This window comes from Pseudorasbora parva, chromosome 25 (genome assembly GCF_024679245.1).
Source record: "Pseudorasbora parva isolate DD20220531a chromosome 25, ASM2467924v1, whole genome shotgun sequence".
NCBI lineage: Eukaryota > Metazoa > Chordata > Actinopteri > Cypriniformes > Gobionidae > Pseudorasbora > Pseudorasbora parva.
The window spans coordinates 20,496,677-20,517,832 of NC_090196.1; the positions used below are offsets into that span (position 1 = coordinate 20,496,677).

Below are 21,156 nucleotides of genomic sequence, written 5' to 3' on the forward strand. Positions count from 1 at the left end.
ACAACAATACAAAGTGAACACTGGGTTGAAAAACTGGGTTAACATTTTTATAATAATAATAATAATAATAATAATAATAATAATAATAATAATAATAATAATAATAATAATAATAATAATAATAATGTTGTTTAAATACCACCAACAACAACAATACAAAGTGAACACTGGGTTGAAAAACTGGGTTAACATTTTTATAATAATAATAATAATAATAATAATAATAATAATAATAATAATAATAATAATAATAATAATAATAATAATATTGTTGTTTAAATACCAACAACAACAATACAAAGTGAACACTGGGTTGAAAAACTGGGTTAACATTTTTATAATAATAATAATAATAATAATAATAATCATCGTATTGTTGTTTAAATAATAATAATAATAATAATAATAATAATAATAATAATAATAATAATAATAATAATAATAATAAACACTGGGTGAAAACCACTGTCATTATATATAAATGTATGTAAAATATTATATTATTATTAATATAATATAAAAATATTCAAAACATTTTGAATTAAAAAAAATAATTTGGTTAAACGCAGTTAAAGGCCTACTTCATCATATCTTTTTTGGAAGAAAAAAATAAAATAATAATAATCATCATCACTAGGTGAAAAAATGCTATTTCATGATATACATTGTAATAATATTATATAATAATAATAATAATAATATGTCTTAATTTTATTTTGTAAGGACATTTAGATTTAAAAAAAAAAAAAATCTTGATTAATTTCTTGAATTTCTATTTGCTGTATATTTTCCATGATGCATGAATAATGAAATGACCTTTTATGTGTTCACCTCACCCTGATCTTGACTGAATTAACCATCAATAAGCATGACACCCGAGGGACATGACAAAGTCATTACTCTTTACCTGGAACAAAACTGACATGCTGTGGCAACAGATAGCAAATAAAACTATGCTGACATCTAACATGATCAAAGACAGTATTCATTCTCCATCACTGATAAACAGAGCCCTTTAGCGAGGGCTAAGAATAGAAGAGCACAGATGCGTTGACCTTTTATTGAGAGTGCACCCTCTTCCAAAGCACAAACTATTTCCTGTCAACAGCGTGTCAATGAGAGTCAGAAAAATGGGAAATTTTCTTTAGCTTCAGTGCCTCCAGCATGAGTTTGACTGAGAAGCTGCAATTCCAGAAAACCGTTAATTCGAATATCTGCAAAAATAATAACTGCAGCATAGATGATTGTTTCATTACAAAAAAGGTTACATCTTCATCTTAAGAATTATAATATTCTTAATCAATATTTTAGGATTTAAAATAACTTTTGTTTTAGAAGCAAAAATATAAATGACCTAAATCTTTCAGAGAATAGATCTTGAAATTACTGTATTTGTCTTACAACACTGGCAAATTATAAATTCTTCATTTAAAGGTGCAGTGTGTAGTATTTAAAAGGATATTTACAGAAATGCAATATGATATACATAACTATGTTTCCAGTTGTGTATAAACACCTTACAAAATGAACCATTATGTTTTTATTATCTTAAAATGAGCCATTTCTATCTACATACACCGGCCACTGTCCTGCAGAGTTTAGCTCTACCCTTGATCAAACTCACCAGCATTTCTAGTAATCCTGAAGAGCTGCTTAAGGTGTGTTTGATTAGGGTTGAAACTAAACTCTGCAGGACAGTGGCCCTCGAGGACCAGGGTTTAGAATGCCTGTTCTAAATGAATATATTTACATATAATTTTTAAACATCAGATGCAAGGTACAAGACAAATAATGAAAATGATTTGTTTGCCGTCTACCGGGACCGCGAGAGCGGGCCGGTGACGAGTGGTAATGAGTGCCAGCTGCGCGACACACCGGTCTCGTCTTGCGGCCGAGTGACGGGAGCATAAAAGGAGGAGCGAAGGCAGCGAAAGACGAGAGAGGGCCAGGCCTGGATTTATGTTATGTTTTGTTTACGTTTTGTTGTGTGTGTGCGGGCAGTCGTCCGTGAGGGGCTGCCCGCGTTTTATTATGTGTGTGTGTGTGCGGGCAGTCGTCCGTGAGGGGCTGCCCGCGGTTTACTTTCATTTTGTTTGTTTTATTTTGAAATTAAAGTTGTTAAACGTTGTTAAAAGTTGTTTTTGCGGTTCATTTAGCATTTGTTGTTCTAAATAGACTAAAAAACGCAACTGAATGACAATGAACATTCATCTCAATATCATTCCTTTTGGGAATGTCTGGTAGATTGCAACGTGTGCGATGTTGCATTTAGAGATTCGGAGGCACAAAGGAGCTCAAAAGATGGGAGTGAGGAATTAGGTTGTAGAGACACAGCTGTATGAACAGATGTTGGGGGCCATTATCCAAATCCCGTTGCACACATGGCCATGGTGCCTGCCATTTCCTGAGACATTTCCATTTCCTCTCTGCTCATTGAGGCCCTTAGTGACGAAACCAGAGGGGGGGTAATCACAATAGATGTCTGTACATTTAATGGAGGGTTTGATCCGCTCTGTATTGTCAGGGTGCACCCCGCGTGGAGTGATTGCAGCTTTGCTAGGACAAATCACAGTAAGAGCAAGTCGCTGTTTGTCCGCTGGCGAGCTCCATGCACAGGCTGAGCTTGGATTCTGGCTGCGGAGGCAAATTACAGTGCTGTGTCTGATGGGAGTCGGCAGAAGTCTCAACGGGGCTCTGTACATGTGCAATACTAAGAGGTTAGGACCCTGCCAGTTTGCAGCAAAACTCTTGTATGGCAGGTTATCATTAGTAAGCTGCAGAGAGCGCTACTTTAATTGTGTGTTATGATACACACTAGGCTGCATGACTTTTTTCACATTTTATACACACACGTACACACAGGTCTATCTGTAACCAGAGGCTGCAAACCCCCACATATCCATCTGCCCTCAAAGGAACAACCTGTATAAAGCATCTTTTCATCAAATGAAACAGCATTATTCATTGGCATGCGTCTACTTGTCTACTCAAACTCCAGACATCCTGTCTCCTGCTGTACTTTCGAAACTCTCATAGGCAGTCTGAAAAGCTCTTACCCTGATCCCCAGCTCCACGTTTTCTCCTCCATAAACTTCCATCCCTTCATCCAGCAGACCAATCTCCTCAAAATACTCCCTATCCACTACAAAACAACCAATCAGAGCGGGACTCCTGCAGAGAGAGAGAGAGAGAGAGAGAGAGAGAGAGAGAGAGAGAGAGAGAGAGAGAGAGAGAGAGGAGATGGCACATGGCAACAATGAACTCAAATGACTTATGAATACATATTTTACTACATTAAGGATATACAGTCATTAAGAATTAGCAGTGAAAATTGTCTGATCCAATGTCTTGACTCTTGAGTAGCCATTTAACATGAAATACAAGTTGTTAAAGGCATAATACATAGGATTTTTGGATTCAGATATCCAAAAACCATTAGAACAATGTTATATATTTTGTTGACTTGTGTACTTACATTACCCTAAATGTTTCCTTGAATGTTTAAATCCAGAGAAATAAGCTATTTTAACCGGGACACCATCTCTATGTTACCCTCAACCATGGAAATGCCAAAGATGCTTTATTATATTATGTGTTAACTTTCCCTTGAGCTTTTGATATATAAAAGGTCATGGTAATATAAGATTATTCTGTAAGTTTCAGAGTTGAAAACGTTCTTGTTAGTCAAAGAAAAGCTTTTATAGACACCAGGCCCAGAAAACGATCGTGAGCTTCGTCCTGACGTCATCTAGTGGCGAAACATCGCCTCTACAGAATAATAAGCACGTGTAGTTCAGTAGCCCCGCCCACCGACTCATTGGATCATGCTAGCCAGCAGGAATAAACATGCCGAAGAATATAACAAGATATTGTGGAAGAACACAGTCACTGCATAAGCTTCTTTTGGATCATAATATTAGGAATGTGTGATACTTCATTTATTTTTAATGAAGTTCCAGCTCACGTGGGGAAGACCGTTTGTGTGTTCGCTTCATTTAACTGCAGAATCGTTTGTAAACAAGTCTTAGGTCGTGCTGGATTTGCAGACACAATGTTGTGCCTTCTATATATGTAATAGTATTCCTGGGGTTGTGTGTCTTCCAGACAGGCGTACGTTTTTGGCAGAAATAATATTTTCTTGATCTGGGTGAGCGCACGTGTGTGTTTGTGTGTGTCCACACTTATATCCACAGATCATGCGGGCCATGTTATACAGAAATTATATTCCAATCAATCGTTGCTGGATGAGAAATATTGTGGTGTTTGTTTGATAAAGACGTTTACGAGCCTTGTGATAGATTCATCCCGGTTGCTGCTTTCAAATCAACCCCTGCCTCATGTGAACTGAACTGAACAGGGGAGCAGAAGCTCATTTAATATGCAAATCTTCTCCAATCCTAACCGTGGGCATTTAAGTCTCCATTGCAGCACGCCCATCAGAGCCGAGCGTATTGGAGAGCTTTAAAACCTGTGTAGAATATAGCCTATTTCTTATGATGCTTTTGAATGTAAAAACCACACGTCTTTAGTTGACCTCAGACAACAATTTAAAAAAATAAAGCCAGTTCATGACACCTTTAAATTCATAGACTGTAAAAAAATGTGGACGTAGTGTCCGTGACGTCACCCATAGGAGTCCGATGAGCAGTTCTAAAGCGTAATAAGTAGAGACAAGCTGGCCATTGCCATCTTGCCAGCGCATCATCGCGTCATGCCCGGATAACAAAAAATGGGAAAAGAGGCGGGATGTGGGCGGAGTGACACCATGACTAAACGACAGCGGATAAGTGGCTATCCACCTGTCACTCAAAGTGACCACGCCCTTAATTATGCAGACTTTAAGGCTTTACATAATGTAAACGAATGACTTATAAAACAATTTAACTCCCTCACAGTTGTCATTAAGGGCAAAATTAGCCATATAGACCAAAACCAAGGCTGTAAATATGTTTTATTTCTGCTGTAAAGTTGGGCATTTTAACATGGGGCTCAATGAGATTCTGCTCCCTTCTAGAGCCTGGTCCCTAGTGGCCAGTCGATGAATAGCAGTTTAAGTGACTTCCCTATTGGCTTCAACAGAAACTGGGGGAGGTTGCCAGGTTTGGACTGTTTGGATCATTCATGGACAGAAAACTAATCATTGTTATATAGCTCAACATAGTCTTATTGTTTAAATCTTGTTGTCTTGATTTACTGCGAGTACCATGTTTTTCCATGCCTAATATTGATCTAAATTACTGCAGTGTGCAACAAGTGTCTCATAGCAGCCGTTGAGTGAACGCACAGAGTAGCATTATGACATAACTTACAACACACTCAAATAATGTATTTAATTATGATAAAACAGCGCTGTGTTACCCCACATACACATGACCAGAAGAAGCGGAAGGGCTCGACCGTGGCATAATAAAAGCTCTCTCGAGCCGTGTGATATAGAGCATACTTTTTAGTGGTTGTGAAGTAATTACTTGTTTAAAATACAGTAAGTCTCTACTCAAGAGAGCATGCAATTTTGGACACAGCCAATGTTGAACTTATGAGTTTGAATCAGACTCACGCAGCCAGTGAATCAGAGCTAATATTGAGTTTGCAACTGACTCTCTCACTGAACCAGTGTGTGGTTATGGACGAATTGAAAGGAACCGGGAACCATTACCCTGATATTTGACATGTTATATTTTAGGACTTGTATAAGATTATTATTGTATAAGATAGTTCAGAACCTGTCTTTGTTGAGCCATTGAGCTAACACTGATTGTATCTTGCTTGAATACCTGATTGGTGCAGTTTGATTCTTCTGTGTCCACCAGGATTTGGGAGGGTTTAGATAGCGACACCAAAGTTCCCAGTCGAATCCTTGAGCTGAGAGGGGATACTCTTCTATCTCAAATGTGTCGTATTTGATGTTGTCGAATGATGGCGAGATGACCCGTGTTCTGTCCTCTTTGATTCTGTGAAGGATTGGTTCGGCCCTTAGATCAATAGAAATAGAACATGCTTTAAGTTCATGGGCAGTAGGTATTGGATGGATCTATATAATTTGTCTCTTGAAACCTCGAAATCCCTGAATACAAAATTAAATGCAGCTACTTCAAGTGAAAGGTTATTTCACACTTGATTATTAAAGCTGATTGTAGTTTTCACTTTGGCAGGCAATGACTTTTTAGAGTCCATCGATCTAAAACTTAAAATGTCATTCTCGGAGATAATGGTACTTTGAAAGACCATCTCAAAAGTTGTGAAGACAAGCATTAGGGCTGCTTTTGAACTTGGAAAATAGCCTCAGGCAAGCTAAAAACGGTATTATCCACTTTGTAAAAACCACACCGAACCCCAGAGAAAGTACCAGATGCATCCATGAACTGATAGAACGCCGCATGAATTTCGAGCAGGAATAAGCTGACATCCGTAAGATACACTTTGGACGCTATCCAAGCCCTTTAAGAGGCGTTTTTTGACATATTGCACAGAGAATAATTAACAGGTATGTAAGTTGACAGCTGTGCCTAGCACAGTAATTGCAGTAGACAGGCACTTCTGCTCATATTCCTGCCCTCACACCCACAGGGAACTCACATCGCACAGGAAGAACAGCATTTCCATCCACATATACAGTTGCTCTCCATCTAAAATTTAACAGTTACACTAGCTTAACATGATTTGTTAAGCAAGTATCTGAATTCACTCGTATTAGGGGTCACAAGTTACCACACTCTATACAAACAATGATCAAAAACAACATTACGCACAAGGACTATTCAAACCAAATCTGAATTCTCAGCATGAAAATACCAGTCTGACTAGATTTTAAATTAAACAATATGAGCTTCTTTTCAATAATAGCTTTGTGGAGGCTAGATTGTTTTTTTTATTTGTTTGAATGGCAAACAGAGAATGGCATTTTCAGAAAACTCTGCAAATAGTTTTGTTGCAAAGCTTTATGAATATGTTGTACTTTCATGCTGTTTAGTCATATCAGACGTATCAGGTATAAATAGGCTGTGACAGAAAACTGGCCATGAAAATAAGATTTATTCAGAGCCTTTGGACCCCTTTCATGAAACACATGTAAATTGTTCAGTGTATATTGTTTCTAAAGCCATTGTTACATATATTGTCTTGATCAATTCAATATAGCAATTTCCATAATAATGGTTTTATGAACAATTCACAGTGATTTTGATTTTGTTTAGCATTTGTATTCATAACTCACATCCTACTACAAAACTACCTGCCATCATTCGGTATAATAAAAATTAATGTGCCAACAGTATCATTAAAATTCAACAGTCTTTGGTCATGTTTTTTTTCCTTATTAAATCAGGGCTAAATCAGTTTTACTGAACAATTTTAATCACCAGATTTGTACAATATGGTGCATGCATCTTGTGTTAGAACATTGCAGCCGGAGCTACTTCTCTCTGTTTGTGTCTATGGCGAGTCACACAGGGAGTGTGCTACTTCATAGTGGTGCCGACCCGAACCGGACCAAAATAGTCTGAATATAAACACTTATTACATGTGTACCGTAATAATTCAGGATAAGACAAAAACATGGTTTGGGAAATGGATTCATGATTTACTCGCTCATTATCTAAATTTAGTACATTTTGAGCAAAAGGTTACAGTGGAATTTATATTGCATATTATATATAATTTACATTTATAAAAAAAACAAATATAAAAATAAACCAAATTAATATAATAATACAAAAATATAATTTAACATCAAAAAATCGTTTATAACTTTTTATAAAATATAAACTATCAATCATATTTTGAAGACATCAAAATGATAAACTAACTTCAGTACTGGCAGAAAATGAATAAAGTTCCACTGACCATCCGACGCTGAACTCCACGTGAGCATCAAACAGGGCCACGATGGGGGCGGTCGCAGCTCTCCAGCCACTGACCCGAGAGCGAATCAAGCCCTCCTGTTTCTCATGCCGAACCACTTTTATGAAGTCGGGACGCTGCTGGTTGGTCTCCTCCACAAACCTCTGGAGGTTTTCCGACAGTTCAGCTTTGAGTCAATGGAAGGGAGAGAGGGATCAGTTAAAAAAACCTGCAATATAAAAACTAATACCTCGTACTTTTTACCAAATCATCCTTGTGGCCTGTAAAATTCAGTACTTGCCAGAAACGAAGCGGGGAGACCCTAGTGACACGTGTACCTGACTTTTATTTCATTCTAATCAAAATTCGTTTATATAGATTTCCCCCTCGACCTCTCAGGGAATTACGAACATCAACTGAAGCGCTGCAAATATCAGACACTAATATTTGCCAGGGGTCTGTGATATTTGGAGTCTCTACCGCTGTCTGCCGGTGATTACTTCCCTCCCATCTGTCTCATGTGCTGTTTGTTTTTATTAGAGAGAAAGCCATCATCCTGTCTCACCATGGCAACCAGATGGTGCGACATGGGGCCACTGCCAATCTGTGGGAGAATGAAATGTCCAAACCTCTGCACCTCACGTTAACCGCCCTGCCCCCTCACTGTATCCCACACGCGCAGAGCAAAAGGTCATCGTAGCATACCCACTGTGAATTCATTATTCTGGAAAAACCAAATACTCTAGAGGTGACTGGGAGCAAATAAAAAGCTTTACTTTCTGATGGGCCTGAGATGAACCTGCCTCAAAAGTGTATGTTACCACACAACAAACCAGCAGTTCAGAAAATAATCATTCTTAAGCCAACAGCAGGGGTCCAAAGAACTACAAAAAACTACAAGGAACAGTATACCATCCTGGCATCTTTTGGATACTATAATTTTGGCACATTTCACACCATATAGGTGTGAATACACTTCGCATACCATACACTATTTAGGATACAGACTATACGTATGTTGGTACGCAGCCTTAAGCCGGGTGCACATTGTACGATTTATAATAGTCCTGTTGCTTGTCAGACTGTACGAACATGATCCCTAATGTAAGCCATGTCACACTGTAGGATCTCAGTTGTCATCGATGGCAGACTGTAAAGCAGTCAAGAAACATTCAAATTGTTTTTACATAATGCGTGACACGTTTGGTGGAGGTGAGCTGCATTAGATGTGGGATAGAATTTAGTGGGAGGTAAAATTTGATCACAACAGTCATTAATTGACTGTCGAGAAACATATCAAACTGGCGATCAGACTTTAGATTTTGGCCTAGGATCAGAGGAATTTTTTCATATTCAGAAAATCTCTTTCAGACGATCCAAATAGTACGGTGAACCCGGTAGATTACTCTTTAAAGGCCCACTGAAGTGCCTTGAAATACGCAGCCTTATTCAATGCGCTGACGTGATTTTGTTATGTCACAGACAAGGGAAAATGGTGCGAGGACTCATGTGCAGGAGAATGATAATTTATTTACAAAAACAAAACATAAAACTCAAAACAACAACCCACGAGGGGGAAAACACACATAATAGAATAATAAAATATAAACTTAAACAAACCAACAGAATCACGTGGAGGACGGAAGATGCAGACATTACACAAGGATCCAACACAGACTGACAAACACAAGGAGCTTATAAGGGAAAAAAAAAAAGAGGGAACAGGTGGGAGAAATCAAACACTAATCAGATAACAAGGGGGGAGGGATCAGACAATTACATGAGCACATGCTCAGAATGACAAAACCCACATGTGCACACAAGACAGGACAGGCATGTGACAGATTTCCACTGAAAAAATAAGAAAAAGGCGAGACATATCGAACAGCTCCTCCCATTTTTTAAATAGCCTTTTCTTGATATCATAGCTCGGCCAGAGCTGTTGAGCTTGGCAAAGCCGCAGTTTCCTTCAAATCTCTAACCGTTTCTCCTCCTAATCTCCTCAGTATCGCTTCAACATATAGCATTCTTTGCAATTCAGTTATGGGCCGATATGTTTTCTGGACTGCGCCGACTCGCGCATATGATCCGCTCTGTGCTATTGTGTCTTTGGACCGGAACAGAGAGCTGTTTGTGCGCTGCGGCAGTTCGTGTGACACTAACAGCATTAAATGTGTGAAAAAGTGACCGATTTTAGCCACAGCTGCTGCGTCTATTTATAATATAGGGGGCGGGATGCTTTAGATTCTAGAGAGTATTTGATTGGAAAATATTTCATTTGGACTTTAAATGAAGATTTTGCTTAATTAAAATGGCTGCTTCTAGACCAGAAGGTTTGCGAGAGAAATGTCTTGCTTCTGCCTCCAACGCATAAAACATTTATGTGTGCATACTGCATACTGGATACATGTACAGCTGTTGCCCATAATCCCCTAGTCTTATCATGTTACAAACCTCAGATATTCTTTCCACATGAAACCATATTCATATGCATTATTCATCGTAATCTGTCATACAAGAATCAATCTGCACTGAAGGAGTCCCTATGCCTGAAAGAAAGCAGTGCTGGGGCACCAACAGGCCCTCACCGTTGTTGCTGTTGTCATCGACGAGGATGATCTCCTTGAGCAAGTGGGAGGGCGTCCGATGGATCACCGAATGAACGGAACGCAGGATGACCGACAGAGCCTCGTTCACAAAGATAAAGATGATGCTGACTTGTGGTAGACTGGAGGGGTATGAAATGTTTCTGCACCTGCAGGAAGAAAAAATAACATAAGTAGAGAATCACACACCTGGAAGATAAGTCTTTTTGAGATTAAATCTCTCACTTTTCCTTGGTTCTGACTTTCATCGCATTTGTGAACAACATTTTATTTTAGTTTGAAGAGTCTAAAAGGAGATGTTGATATATTTCAAAATGAAAGTATAATTTTAGTTATCATTTAGTACCATATGTATTTATGGTTTATCTATCAATTTTCTCTGACAACACTGATATAATATATATAAAATAAAATTATAAATTATTCTATGGTTTAACTTCCAGGAAAGTGAGTAAACTATTTAATTTTGTTTTTAAAATGACTGATGATTCTAAGTGGTATCTTTTGTTCACTAGTACCGTAATGATATAGTAAAATCAATGTTTGTAAAAGAACAAAGGGTGTGTGCATGTATGCCAAGAAGAGGCAGAGAGGAAAAGACAGTGAGCAGTGAGTGATTCATTCACCCGTCTGGCCTGAGGTCTGGGATGGCTCTGTCTAGAGAGAGCCTGTCGCTGAGGTAGCCGTTGTAACCGTAGTACTGGAACTTCTTCAGGGCCACCTTGCGGCTTTCTGGGCCGAGGTCATGACCCCAGTGTGCAAAAAGAGAGTTTGAGAGGGACATGTCAGCTGTGTCGTCTCCATCTATCAATGGTTTCTCTAGAAGTTCAAATGAAAAGAACAGTGTTAGCAGTGTTAGTGTAAGCACAAAGGCTTCTGGGTAAGGGTGGTCATCACCTGAGCTGTCAAAGTCTTTAACATGAACTCATTTTCACTCATGCTGAGTTAGTAAAAACAAATAATGTAGATCATTTCAGAAACTATAATAACAACAATTTATTTAATAAACAACAAAAGCAATATTATAATTATCAATATTTTGTTTTAATATTAATTATTGTATTAGTCACATTAAATAATAGTATTGCTGTTGTTGTTAAATACTAATAATTAAAATAATAATTATTACTTTATTAAATTATTTCAATAATTCAACAATAATAATAATAATAATAGAAATGTACCTATACTTTTACATTATGTTTTTATTCTTTAATAACAGTAATAATAATAGTATCAATTATAATAACAACAAGATTAGTATTAATATATTTTACAATATTTTTCATATTTTAAAAAAATAACAAAAATAATAATGATGATGATAATAACAATTATTATTAATGCATAAATATTAACAGTGCGATAAAAAAATACATTCTAATATATAATAAAATATTACAAATGCACTAATTAATATTATTTAATAAAGCACATTTAAAAACAACCAAAGTTGACCAAAGTGCTGTACAATGAATGAATAAATAATAACTGATATGAGGAACAACAAAATGTTTCTGTTTTTTTTAAAGATGATACTATAGATAACACTATGGATTGGTCTCGGTCATGTAACATGGAAATATAATACTATAGAGTACTTGGGAGTATTATGTATGTATATAATGTACCATGGTATGTGAATAATAATATGGTATAATTTAATACTTCTATGTATGTATACAGTACCATGGTATGCGAATATGGTATTTAATGCTATGGTATAACATTATAAGGTTACATTTTATTTTAAAGTATCATTGTTATAGTATAATGATATATTTAACATGTACTTACTATAGGGTTAGGGTGGTTTAGGGTTATTTGCATGTAATTATGCATAATTTCCTGTTATTACTATTACTATTATGGTAAGTACATGTAGCATATGTAACAAGGACACTGTAAAATAAAGTGTTACCCACCATAGTACTTTGCAATGGAAGACAGGCAGTTTGGAAATTATTACCACGAAAATAATGATTCCATTACTTCTGTTACTTTCATTTATTAACTTAGCGAACACTTCAAGGTCTTGAGGACAATTAATCCTTCTTGCAAAAACTCTCCATCAAGCTGCATAGGCAGCAAATATCTACCTTCCACTTCATCAAATTCAAATACTTAGGGAATATGGTCAGATTGTAGAACTATAAATGCTGAGTATGCAGGCAGAACAGAGGGAAAGTGCCCTGGCAATGCTCAAAGAATGATGAAAGGCCAATGCAGGTAATTAAGGAATGCTAATTAACATCAGAGGTTATTTAATTACAGCCACTGCAAAGAGCTGGTCCGTGGAGAATTCATCTTAGCCAATGCAGACACTGACAGTTTGAAACCAGCAGAAGACACTGCTTTCACAAACTATGGACGCCTTTTAATGGGCAGTTCATTTTAGGCTGCCATTCCTTTACATTTACATCCGAAAATGCTAATATTTATGCTTTTTATTTCTAGCTTACTTTGTGATCATTGTCTTTTAAAATGATTTCCAAACAGCAACAGTGATCTCTACATAGAACTGTGGCTTGAATGAGTAAAATAGAAGCCTAGGCATGCGGCTTGTGAGTCTCGTTTACAGTAAAATAGAGCTCAGACTCATTCCAGCTCTATTCAGCATAGTAGCCTACATACAAATAGAGCCAATAGAAAACAGGACACAACGTTTTACTGGCTGGGAATCAAACTGGAAGATTAATAACAGTATTTATAGTCCGAAAAGCCTCAATTATTGCATTTAGAAGTTCAGTTCACCATGTAATTCAGGTAGTCTCAACATGACCACAGTGATATACAGAGTAAATACTCTTAACAGGTGTCCTCTGTCGTTCGTTGCACTCGAAATTACTTTAGATTCATAATCTAAGCAGTTGCAATGACACTGTTGTTTTGTATCATGTTAAGAAAAGAGGAGAGAGTGAAACAGAGACTGGACTATAAAGAACTGCAGAACCTGACAAATCAGTAAAAGTAGGTTGAAGAAGAATCTTCCCTTCATCTAAAGTTTGCTGATAGCACCTAAGGCCAGATTTATTTTCAGCCGTCTCTTCTGGACAGCAATAGGTATGTGGCTCAGGTTAGGTGTGGAAATTATACCAATGATAATTAAATTACATTACATACAGAAGTACTAAGCAATAAGGTAACTAAAGTTAGGCCAGTCATTTTCTTTAAATCATTGTGGCTTGTTGTTCTGTGTGGAATAAATACAGAAGACAATTTAAAAAAAAACTTTTGCAACAATAAAATTATACCACTAGGGTAATTACCAATTCTTCTACACTAGATCACAATAGTCAAAATTATAAAAAGCCCCTCTAGTTGCCTTTATATTATTATTAATCAAATAAATATAATCATCATGCAGTTTGCACAGCAATACAATAATATAAAATGTATAAAATAAAAATATAATACACAGTGTTGGGGGTAACGAGTTACAAATTAACAGATTACAGTAATGATATTACTTTTTTGAGTAACGAAGTAAAGTAAAGTATTACACTTAAAATATCGGTAACTACACTACTTTACTAGACTGTCTATAGGAACACGCTTTCGTGCATTACCCGAGTCGTGTTTGCCTGTGTGTGAAGTCTTGATCTGTTTACGTGCTTTGTGCATACGTAGCTCCTGGTGCGAGGAGAGAGGGAGACAGGGACAGTGGCGATCTTCACATTACTTTCACTTTAGATAAACATTTTCACTTTTCTATGGTCCAGTGATAATTTGGAAAGAAAACAGAATGGAAGCTTACATGTTAATATATCAACGAATGCAACCTTACTTGCGTGGAGAGGGGCAATTAAATGCCACATTGCAGGATGTTTTTTTTACTCCATTGCGCTTCTTTTCTTTCGTTTTTAATGTAAACATTACCAGGCCGTTTGACTGTTGCGCTTGTATCTCTTCCATACGTTTGCATGGTATCGTGCATGCGTGACGCGGTTATATAAATACGGCACCCAAGTAAAAAAAAATAAAAAATCTCATCTCTAGACCTGCATAACGCATTTTAACTGCAAAAGACCTGTGAATGGCCCTACACTGATTAAGAGATAAACAGCACATTTTTATTTCAGTGCTTTTATTTGAACAGTAAGCTGGCCTCATACATTCAGTTTACTGCATCAACAACAAGCCAAAGAAGGCAAGGTTTCAACTGAACTATGCTTTGCATTTTAAACACTTCTACATTATTTTCTAGCTCTGTCCATGTAATAAATGCACGTTCTTAAATGAGTTTTCAACTTTATCTGCAAGATTTGACCTTGATTCATTATCTTTCTTAAACACAAAGTGACCTTTATTTTTATATTTTTCATTGACCATTTTTTTTTTTTTTTTTTTTTTGTGTGTGTGTACCATGAATCTAATAAAAAGCTGTTTTTGTTCTTGAAGAAGAGTTTTGTTCTCATGTTTGCCAAAGCCTGTGTTTTGAAACTTGTCATTTTAAAATGACCCCATTATAGCCTCCTTTATCCTGTTGTTTGTGGATTTTACATGAGGCATACTTCTTTGTGCAGACAGAGATATTGTTCTTTCATATGGTTTTATGTGGCATTTTGTAAACATTTATACAATAAACAGTGCTGACAGGCTAAGTGATGATAGGGCTATGATATCTGTCCATGTACTCTAAATTAAGAAATGGGAAAGTAAAGTAATTAGTGAAGTTACTTTTCAAATGCAGTAACTAGTAAAGTAATCTCATTACAATTCACAGAAGTAACTAGTAACTAATTACTTTTTTTTGAGTAACTACCCCAACACTGATAATACATCAAATAATCCTTCAAATTAACAGCATTTAAAAGACATTCATAGCTTTGTACCACAACCTCCTGCAGTGGCAAAATTATGTTTTTAATGCAATATTAATATACTTTGTAATTCCGTTTTTAAAAAGACAGAATTAGTCGAAGCAGTATGAAATAAATGATTAATTACATCATGCAATTTTCAGCAGCAATGGCTATATTCATGGCAAAATCAACAATATTTTAATAATTTAAAAAACTGATTACAGTATAATTTCTCCCCCTTTATATTAACTTTTTTTAAATACATATTTTTCTTACTGCACCATTTTCACCTATAATATAAAACTTGTTTTGTGTGTGGGTGAAAATCATGGAAATTTTCAGGGTTCTGTCACTTCTGTTTAGCGTATTCTAACGTTTGTGACAACTCTGACACTGCCGGTTTGGTCTTGTTTTTGTGTGAGCACATGGCATGTATTTGTCTTAGCTGGCCATGTGCTTGTGTTTGTCATGTTTTGTGTGGTTTGTCACATGTTCCTTGTACCATGTGCTCTCATCTTGTCTATTGTCTGTTATCATTATTTGAATTAATTTCTATTTAAAGCACTTTGAATTGCCATTGTGAATGAAATGTGCTATACAAATAAAATTGCCTTGTCTTGCCTTGCCTTGGACCCCACCCCTCTTGTTACCTGACTATTGATTAACTTGCCCCACCTAATTAAAATCAAGTGCCTAAAAAGTACAAGCTCATTTTACAAAGTTGTTTGAAATCAATTATTATAATCCTTATCCCCTGTGTTTTGTTGTTGATGAGACAAACCCCTGCACTTCACAGTATGTACTACTTACAGCCCTGATTTTACTAAGTTCTCACAGATAAGTAAATTACTTTTACATCCATTTAGCTCCAAGTACTGAATCTACCAACAAAATAAAGAAACACTGCAAGCTACAGATTTAATATGTTTTAAAGAGTGAAAGGAAGTAGGTATTATTTCCATTAAAGGTGTCATGAACTGGCTATTTAATATTTGTAAACTGTTTTCTGAGGTCTACTTGTGCCGTTTACGTGGTTTTTACATTTAAAAACATTATAATGAACAAATATAGGCTATTTTAGGTAGGTTGTTTGGTTTGAATAAGAGTGGCGCACTGAAGACTTAACTGAATTAAACGGCCACTTCTGATTGGATAAGCTTTGCATTTTTAATAAGCTTCGACTTTCCGGGGCATTGTTTTGAATCGTGTGGGGAAACGGCAACCGGAATGATTCGTCCCTCGTTCCTCAGGGCTCGCAAAATGTCTTTATCAAACAAATACAATGGTTTCTCTCATCCATCCGCAATTAATATGAATGTTATTTTATATAACTTTGCCAGCCTGATCGGTGGATATAAGCTTGAACTGTGCATCACATACGCTAGCATGCCAAGTACGTTGCAGACAGCAAAAACTTCTACGATTGTATTTTTCCTTCAAATATCAAGTCAAGAGAGTGAACAACATACATCGTTGGGCTTTGCAAGCCCTGTGACAACATGGTAAGTTATGTTTAGTTATATATGTACTCTAGAGGTCGACCGATAGTGGATTTTACCAATACTGATAGCTAGGTTGGCCCACGCTTGCCGATAACCGATTAATTGACCGATAGTTTTTAAAAAGATACTAGATTAAAATAATAGTAATAATAATAAATAAATAAAAACACACAAAACAGTGCTGAAATTTATTACAAGAAATAAAAACACTGGACCATGAAAATGTTCTAAATTGCATATGTAAATATGAATATATTAAAATGACATGTTCTAACAAAAAAAATCTACAGAACATAACTAAAACATTAAAATATTACAAATAAATGTTTCTTTTGCTATAACCTAGAAACATGGAAATTAATGTACGGTAACAGACTGCAAGTCCCATTTGTTAGCAAGGATTTATTAGCTTATTTAGCTAGCTTACATTAATGATATGCAATATACATTTTACACTGTGTAATAATAGTTGAGCAATACAATTGTATCTTAATCATTCATGTTAGTTCATAGTGCATAAAAAAGGTTAACAAATAAAACTAACAATGAATAATACTTCTACTACAGCATTTATTAACCTTACTTAATGTTACAAATGGAATATTGGATATAATGTATTATAATTGATTACTGTATTACATTAAGTGTTATTTCATATAAATCCAAACAGTTTGCTTTTTTTAGAACATGACGGTTTTCTTATCAAAATAACAAAATATGTATTGAAATCGAATGCGTTTCTGATGTGTTTATATTTCTGTCGGATGCATGACCATACAGTTTGGTTTCTTATATCACTAGTTGTTACATCGCTTTAACTGCTTGAGGTAAATGTTACTGCTAATGTTAGCGTCCTCTCAGCCTCGACGACAAAGTAAAGTACATACATACTGCTGTTCTTTCGCTTCTAAAGCATCTAGTCACCAAAAAAAAATACCTTATAATAATTTGGCAACGTACTGAAGTGTTCTGTATTCATACCGTTTCCCTTTCCCTGTTTTAAACGCGCTTCAGATGTGTAAGCGCGCTCTGTGCAGCATGTGCTGTGAAGCGTGCAGCCTCACGTGTCCTCACGTGTTAATGTAAACAGTACTTGTTTTTTATTTGGCCTCTAGAGGCCGATTTTGTGCTATATAATACCAGCAGACCCTTCTCAGAGCTCTCGTAGGCTGCTGTGTAAAGACAGCACCCTTCTCAGCCGATCCCGCAATCGACGCAAACCGGAAAAACTATCGGTATTGATTTTTGCCGATAACCAATTGTTCCACCAATCAGCTATCAGTGGCGATTAATCGGCAAATCTGATGAATCGGTCAACCTCTAATGTACACTATGTAACATTGTATTCGATCTGCAGCAATGCAATCACATATAAAAACATTTTTACTCACATTAGTGTGTTGCTTCATTCATTTTTGTAATCTCATCCTGTCTGCAAATCCAATCTCGTTTACACACAAATCCGCATACGCACAATGTCTTCCTCACGTAAGCTGGATTTTTATTAAAAATAAAGTTCAACCACACATTTCCAATATTAGAATCCGAAGGAAGCTTATACAGCAACTGTGTTCTTACACTAACCGTCACAGTGCAATATCTTGCTATCTTCAGCGTGTTTATTGCTAGGTAGTGCAATCCATTTTGATCCACGAGTCAGTGGGCGGGACTACAGAATCAGGTGTACATATTGATCTGCTGAGGCAGCGTTTCTGCATTCTATGATGTCAATGGTCGACATATTCTGAGATCGATCATTTTGCTGGGCCCCGTGTCAATAAAAGCTTTTCTTTGACTAACAAGGACGTTTTCAGCTCTGAAACTTAAAGGAAACCTATTATTATATCACAATGAAATGTATATATATCACAGGCTCAAGGGAAAGTTTATTTCTCAATTCATCACCCCTTTAAAATGATTTCTTTACCACCAAAACCTGAATTTCATTTTATCTGTGGAACACGATACATTTTTGAAAGCGAATATTTTCAATATAATGACGAACAAAGAGGACTGGGAATGTGAAGCTCCAAAATGACACAAAAAACACCATTAAAAAATCATAACAGTGGTGCACCATATTTCAACTCTTCCGAAGTCATACGATAGCTTTGAGAGAATATACATTATCCAATATTTTTCCTTTTGTGTTTCACAGAAGAAAGAAAGTCATACAGGTTTGGAAAGATATGAGGGAGAACTATTCCCTTAAAACACAGCTAGAAGAAAAGATTCATGTTGTGAGAGAAATATAGTAGGAAGGATCCAATCCAAAACAAAGTTGTTTCTCCCTTTAAAATGCGAAAGCCTTGGGAGGGTTGCGTCACATCGGACGGCTAGCATTTCTGACCTCGCCTGTGGCATGCCGTCTGCCTGTCACAGTGCCAGCTCTATGGAGCGAATGTAAAACAAGACACCCAGCGTGTAACCCAAACTATTGAAGAGCACATGTAAACAGCCTGCAAATGCAAAAACATCATGCTCTCTGACATTTTCGGAGAAACCATTTGCCACATATGTAGGGTTTATGTGAGCACGTGTCACACACATGTGGTTTGTGTGCATGTGTATTTTTCTGAAGAGGACCGAAGATGACTGACTCACAGACCCAAGATGACATTGAAAGCCAAAATATGAGAGCACTCACATGACGCTAATGAGTTACATAGCCGACCCAATGTTTTGCTGTCGAATGCATCTCTACAGACCGATGAGACAATGCAGCATGCCAACAAAGCTCTGGTTCCCGAAAAAATATAATACAACATACAATAAGCAAATATGCAAATTACTGGAAAACCAATACATGGGTGTTTCTTCAACTACAATTATTATTTCCCAGGGTTTAGTTATTATTCAAACTAACTAATTTTAACTAGAAGGTCACATTAAGGGCCTATCATACAGCCGGCGAAATGCAACACCATTCACATTCAAGTGTTTTTTGCTAGTTTCAGCCCAACGCAGTTATCATTTTCATGTCCAACGCAGTTATCATTTCATGTCCAATTTTATGTTCATGTTGTTTAAAAAGCTAATGCCCTCGCCCCCATCTGTTCGCCCATGGGCGAGCTGGTCTGAAAACGACTGCGCCAATCTGGTCAAAAGTCAATAGATGCATTCATTTTTGTGTAAAATACATTGAAGTACAGTACTAAAAGAAATGTATAAAATATAAGTAAATAAAAAAAATTAAAGCTAAATAGAAATAAAATAAAATAAAAGGAAAAAGCACAAAATTGACAAAATGACTACAACTTTAAAGTCCCCCTGCAGACAACAATATTAGAAATGTATTATTTGATTAAATCATACACAAAAGTGAAAGGCGAAAATGTTGGTTTGATTCAGCCATATATGTTTAAACCAGAAACTGATTCAGAAGAGTGAATTATACAGGCTTCTTCTACAAGTCGTCATATCAGAATGGTAATGCGTTTCATGCATCACTCTCTACAACGTCGGACACATAATATAATTGATATGATTAGCCTTTGGCTTGAATACGTTATCAAGCAGCTAATAATGTGTTTTTAATGTTACACAAACCACGTTCTTCGCTATCTCAGTCTGCCTTTTTAAAAATCAGTCATCATAGAACGTCAGTAGAGAAAGGCATAGTTATAATAACATTGTAATATACATCATATATATAATTCCCCTGCTATATTGCTAGAAGTACACGATTCTGTGAAGATGCAACAATTGTTTTAAAGCTATGACGTCATTAACCTGTTGGCCGGATCTGCTGCTGTAAGAAAAGAGGTAACAGAATACTCTACTTGATTAAATTAGCCTGTAGTGCACAGCTATAGTGAGGTGAGCACAGATACACAACAACGATTTGTTCATATTGTCTAAAAAAGTTTTTTTTTTGAATATGTAAATGATGCCATTCTACATACACAGTCCACTGCCTTGAAAATATCCTATCATAGCAATTTAGACCATCGGACAATGTAAATATCTCTAAACGCACTTCTGTTTATTGTCTCTAGCACCAAAGACCAATCGTAATCCAAATAGCTCTTGTATTTCAACACATCTGAAAGTCTCTCTTGCTGTTTTGCACATATCTCAGGGCCGGATCGTCTCTCTGCACACTAACAGCGTCATTATACATTCTGGCCTGTCAAGAGCTGCTAGAAAAGCTTCACATTGGAGAACAAAATGACCACATGCCCAAAGCCATTTCCACAGACTGTACATGGAAGCATCTGTAACCATGACAGATAGTACTGTGAATGGCTTCTGAAACACTAAAATGCTCAATCAATTCTGGTATTACTTGCTGCATACAAGGTCTTTTAGACAACATGTATATTATTCCATACAGATACATCTTAATCTTTTTGCAAAGCCTTAAGCCTTATTTATACTTCAGCCTGGCTCTGCACCACAAGC

At 36.4% G+C, this 21,156-nt stretch overlaps 1 protein-coding gene across 2 annotated transcripts in view; it reads right to left on the bottom strand.

Annotated features, from left to right (window-relative positions):
- Positions 1-21,156, bottom strand: part of galnt18a (UDP-N-acetyl-alpha-D-galactosamine:polypeptide N-acetylgalactosaminyltransferase 18a) — a 79,771-nt gene that overhangs the window by 16,666 nt on the left and 41,949 nt on the right. For both annotated transcript variants that reach the window (XM_067435946.1, XM_067435945.1), the window contains exons 2-6: positions 11,072-11,264; positions 10,428-10,594; positions 7,843-8,026; positions 5,775-5,972; positions 3,057-3,171 (exon numbers count right to left, since the gene is read on the bottom strand). In XM_067435946.1, the coding sequence (XP_067292047.1) occupies positions 3,057-3,171; positions 5,775-5,972; positions 7,843-8,026; positions 10,428-10,594; positions 11,072-11,229 (822 nt within the window). In that variant the 5' untranslated portion in view covers positions 11,230-11,264. The remainder of the gene's footprint in view (positions 1-3,056; positions 3,172-5,774; positions 5,973-7,842; positions 8,027-10,427; positions 10,595-11,071; positions 11,265-21,156) is intronic.